General features: G+C 39.3%; 1 protein-coding gene across 1 annotated transcript in view; it reads left to right on the top strand.

Moving 5' to 3' along the window:
• LOC138677685 (transcription factor Jun-like) overlaps positions 1–3900 on the top strand; it is an 11277-nt gene extending 7377 nt beyond the window's left edge. The window contains exon 2 of the mRNA XM_069767670.1: positions 1–3900. This exon is cut by the window's left edge and continues 824 nt beyond it. Coding sequence (XP_069623771.1) covers positions 1–724 — 724 coding nt within the window. The 3' untranslated portion in view covers positions 725–3900.
• The last annotated feature ends 1223 nt before the right edge of the window (positions 3901–5123 follow it).

The raw sequence follows: 5123 nt of genomic DNA, 5'->3' as shown, positions 1-5123 counted from the left end.
CCGCAACCAACAGGTTATCACTCAAGAACAGGAAGGCTTTGCAGATGGCTTTGTAAAAGCTTTAGCTGATCTACATAAACAGAATCAGCTTTTGGGAGCACCTATTTCACCATCAGCTCTGGCTACCAGCTCGCCATCTTACCCAACTCGATCACTGCTGCCAGCTGGAGAGGTACCTGTCTACACTAACCTCAGCAGTTTTAACCCAGGAGCTCCACAGCTCAGCCCTACTCTTCCTCAACCCCCACCTCCAGCAACTTACACTGGTAATACTGCCAGTTCCACACCAGCGGTACAGTTACATTTTCCAGGACTCAACCGGCTTCATACAGTAAGGGGTCCTCTAGATGAACCACAAACTGTCCCTGATGTGTCCCAGTCTGGTGCTCCAACAGGTAGTGCAGGAGATACAAGCACACCACCTTCTCTTTCGCCGATTGACTTGGAAACACAGGAGCGGATCAAAGCAGAGAGGAAAAGACTGAGGAACCGAATTGCTGCCTCAAAGTGCCGCAAAAGGAAGTTGGAGCGAATTGCACGCTTAGAAGAGAAGGTGAAAGTTCTCAAGTCCCAGAACTCTGACCTGGCATCTACTGCTAGCCTCCTGCGAGAGCAGGTATCTCAGCTCAAACATAAGGTTATGAGTCATGTCACTAGTGGTTGTCAGATAGCTGTGGCCAAAACTTCACCGGGGTCCAAGACAGGAGAAGCCTCTACTTGCTGAAAAGATGAAAGAAGTCAACTATTTATTAGTTATACAAGAGGCACGAATGACTCGCAGGGTTGAGACTGGAGTTGGCCTCCTCAGAAGTGGATTGCAACTTTCACTTAATTTGGCTGTCTTGCCTTTTTTCTTTTCCTTTTTTTTTTCGCTGAGGCAAGTGGTTTGTGCAAAATTTAGGGACCATTAAGTGAAAATATAACATGTGCTGATAGAGTAGTAGAAGAGCGAACACACACACAAAGTGTGGATATGCCAAAAAAAACCCCAAGCTGTCAAAACTGTTGTCGGGAGCTCTCTTCAGCAATTCTACCATGCGGTAAAGCAGGTTTTTGTTCACATAGCATTGCAGTATGTGAGAAGAAGGAACACTACAATGCTGTTTGTTACAGGCGGCAAATAATCTGCAAGGATTATAATTATTTTTCCAAACCATAGGGTGACATTGAGCCTCTGAGAATGAGCTTCTACAATCGCTCCCTCCACCCAGTCTTTATTTAACTCGCTGGACCTGTTTGGATTTGTTGCTGCACAAAAGAGTATAACTGCGTTCTGTACGACATAAAAAGGGATAAAGGAGGCTATCCATGTGGCTAGGAAAGGGGCAATTACACTTACTTGGTGAGGATGCAACATTCGGCTGAAAAACTCATGTAAATAGGAATATCGCTTATTTTATTATTATTATTCAGTGCCAAAGCTTTTGGTGAGGTTCAATCAACCCCCCCGAGCCCCATATGCAGGTATTTTACAAAGTGGCAGACGGTGTTAATTACAAAGAATATTACTGCTAAATATTAAACCGAAACATATTTATTTTTTGCTGCCAAGCCTTCACGCTGAAAATACTCCTATCCAACACACTCCAAAGAAAGCATAAAAATGAGAAAGCGGCCAAATGTTCTGTAAACTTGGAGCGATTTTTGCTTTTCTCTAGCTCTGCTTACTAACGTTTTTATTCTTAAAATTTCTAAAAAACGATGGTTATCCATTGGCAGCAGGCGAACGCTTTGTGCCCGGTTCAAGAAATCTCCGATTTTATTCGAACTTTGCTTTTTAGAAATGTTAAAAAATAAAATCTTCTGAATTTAAATACTCCAGGGAAGGGCCAAGTGGTTAGTAGATGCCTATCCTGCCTCGTGTCCCTGGGACGGCTAAGACCTCATTGTCGGATGCATGGCGCCCCTGTTGCCGCCACACGCATCCTTTAAGTCCCAGATGACATGTCTGCCAAGATGTATATGGTGATACTTACTTAGGTCATTAAAGTTAACGCGAGCTAGAAGCAAAACGATTCAATGCTGATTTATGTTCAGGCCGTTGAATCTTACAAGTAAATGTTTTTTTATAATCGCACTTATCCGCCTGAGCTATTTAAAAAGGGAGCTGGCGTATTTTGAGGCCATGCTTTTTTAGAAGTTGTAGTATTTAAAGTCCTGTAACAGCAGATGGCAATGGCGTGCTTAGACTGAGAAATGAATTTTATTTATTGCACTCGGTCTGAAGCAAGACTTTAAATATTGTTGTTTTGGGGGGGGGGGCGGGTGGTTATTGCACTAAGTTCTAGATGTATTTTTGTATGCTAATGTGATGTTTTAAATAGACAAACTATTTAATATTTAATTTTGGAAAAGCAGGGACCATATTGATTTATTATCCAAAAAATAATTCAACGTTCTCCGTCCCTAAGGTGATAGGTCTATTTTCAGTACAGAAAAGTTTTGTGTAACCTTTTTAGAACAGATGCATATCGATCTATAGTCCTAGCGCTCTGCGTCCTGTCCACAAATCGGCTCGCTCTACGTGGTGTCTTTGTTTTTACCTTTTGGGTCAGGATCCAGAATGGTTCTATTGTTTACAAACCCGGATAATATTTGGTAGCCCAACGGCTTGTGAGTGCATTTAAGCCTTGAGTATGCCATTTGTATCCTGGCCACAAGGGGTTAAGATGTTGCGCCCTAAACCGTAACTAAATTGAGCCTCTAAAAACACTCGTCATTTGACAAAAAAACCCTTTTTTATGGTATATATTTATTTTCTAAATATAAATGTCCTTGTATTTTTGCTAGAATATATAAAAGTGTCTATTAAAAGCTATCTGGTGATTGCACACAGTTTGCAATTCCGACATGAATGTCCATAGAATAGGAGGGAAAGCTCCTTTTTATTTGGGACTCTGGTGCAGTTGGGTTGATTTTTTTTCCCTCCGTTCTATGAGCATTTACGTGCTATTTATTTATTGAAACTTGAAGTGTTTGGTGTTTTCAGACTTCTATTTTTGTAAGAAGTAGTGGAAGGAGGCTAATTTGGGAGTAACGACAAGCTCCTATGCGCCTCTTTTTCTCTTTTTGTAATGTGTAACATTCCAGCTGGGCACGCGGATGATGACCTTTTTTATTCCATATCCGTGCTCTGAAAAGTGACAAGTTAAGGGCTCACAACTTTTTCGGATAATCTGGTAAATAAATACCGGAGGTGAGATGACGATTTAATGCAGTCATCAAAAACTTGAGTTCGTTAACGCTTTTAATCCTTTTTTTTTTTTCCTTCGATGAGATATATTCTGAATAATTTACTTGTGAAATGTATACTATGGGACACAAAGGAAAGTTTCTGATTTCTTTCTTGCTGCATCTGTTCAGGTGTCCTATAAGAAAGGTGTGCACTTGATGTTCCGTGTGCTATGGAAATATGCTGCAGTGGTTTGTGATCTATCTCCCATCCCATCATTTCCATATGGCTTCTCTTAATGTTCTAGTGCCGTTATTATTGTGTCTTCCCAACCATTAGCCCTTTTTTTAATGTAGTAGGTGTGGGCAGCGTTTTTGCCACTTGTGTTGTACTGCCGATAATCTTATACCCCACGTTTATCTGTAGTATCTACGTAGGGAAAAAAAATTCCGTTCCTTCTCGTGTGATGCCGGTGTATGTTTTTCTAGTAATTTATGATTGTGGAAGTCTGTGTACAAAATTGTTTTTTTTTTTTTTTTTTTCTTGAGACGCAATGATCTGTCATTGTCGAAGCATTTTCCAGTATGATCATTTGTCGGTGGTGTCGTGTGCCAACGTTGTAGCCCTGTTTTTCACAAGCCGGAGAAAGACAGATGTATGTGGACTATAATAAAGGAACAGATTTGTTTTACAGTTAGCAGATAAGCTGGTGTGAATATATATATATATATATATATATATATATATATATATATATATATATATATATATATATATATATATATATATATATATAATTTTTTTTTTTTTTTTTTCCCCCCCATTTCCTTTAAAGGAATTTTTCAATGAGAAATTATTCATGACAAGACATTTAATACACAACTAAAAGGTCATTGCTGAATATCTGGTAGCCAACACTTACAAGGGGGTTCCACTCCATTTTTGGGAGCTGTGTACGTCCTAAACGGCATAGTCTTAATACTCTTTGTTGGGAAAAAAACGTTTCTAACCAATGTCCCAATAGATATAATTATTAAATTATTTGTCTTAATTTTGTGAGTCAGATTTCTAAAATCCATATTGGAAAATGAAATAGTTTGTTCAATATTAAAAGTTTTTAACCGCTAAGCCTCATACCCAAATCTCGGCCAAAGTGGAGCATTCTCATTTATTTTTTTATTTTTTTGGGGGGGTGGGGAGGGGGCATTGTATTTTACCACTTCCTGGATATATCTCTGTTCATACGGACAAGTCGTTTATGGCCGGTCAACACCAACCGGCATTGTATCACTATGGATAAGTGAGGGAATGGCAAGAAATTGATAATTTAATCTAAAAGAGAAAAATTTATTTTTATATATTTAACCTTTTTTAGGAATAGGCTGAAATTATATCAGAAAATGTGTGCTCCAGGATGGTGTATAGTGCAAGCACACAACAGGATAGTGACTGCAAGTCCATGCACCCAGACACACAAAAGGCGTTTAGTTGCACCATTATAACTATAGCATTGATTTGTGGACCTGAAATTCCATCATATCCTTTACTTCATAAATGGGTGCATAAGGGATTCCGCTGCTAGCCACCAGCATATAGGGGAGAATATATATATATATATTCTCCCCTATATGCTGGTGGCTAGCAGTGGAGATTGGGCTGCCCATGACAGGGTTTTGATGTGGTGGAGATATATATATATATATATATATATATATATATCTCCACCACATCAAAACCCTGTCATGGGCAGCCCAATCTCCAGACCTGAACCCCATTGAAAACCTCTGGAATGTAATTAATAGGATGATGGATAGTCACAAGCCATCAAACAAAGAAGAACTGCTTACATTTTTGCGACAGAAGTCGTGTGAGAGACTGGTGGAAAGCATGCCAAGACGCAGGAAAGCTGTGATTAAAAATCATGGTTATTCCACAAAATATTGATTTCTGA

Source organism: Ranitomeya imitator, chromosome 1, assembly GCF_032444005.1.
Source record: "Ranitomeya imitator isolate aRanImi1 chromosome 1, aRanImi1.pri, whole genome shotgun sequence".
Lineage (NCBI taxonomy): Eukaryota > Metazoa > Chordata > Amphibia > Anura > Dendrobatidae > Ranitomeya > Ranitomeya imitator.
Note: the sequence above shows the minus strand (reverse complement) of the source record. Positions and strands in the feature narration are given on the sequence as shown.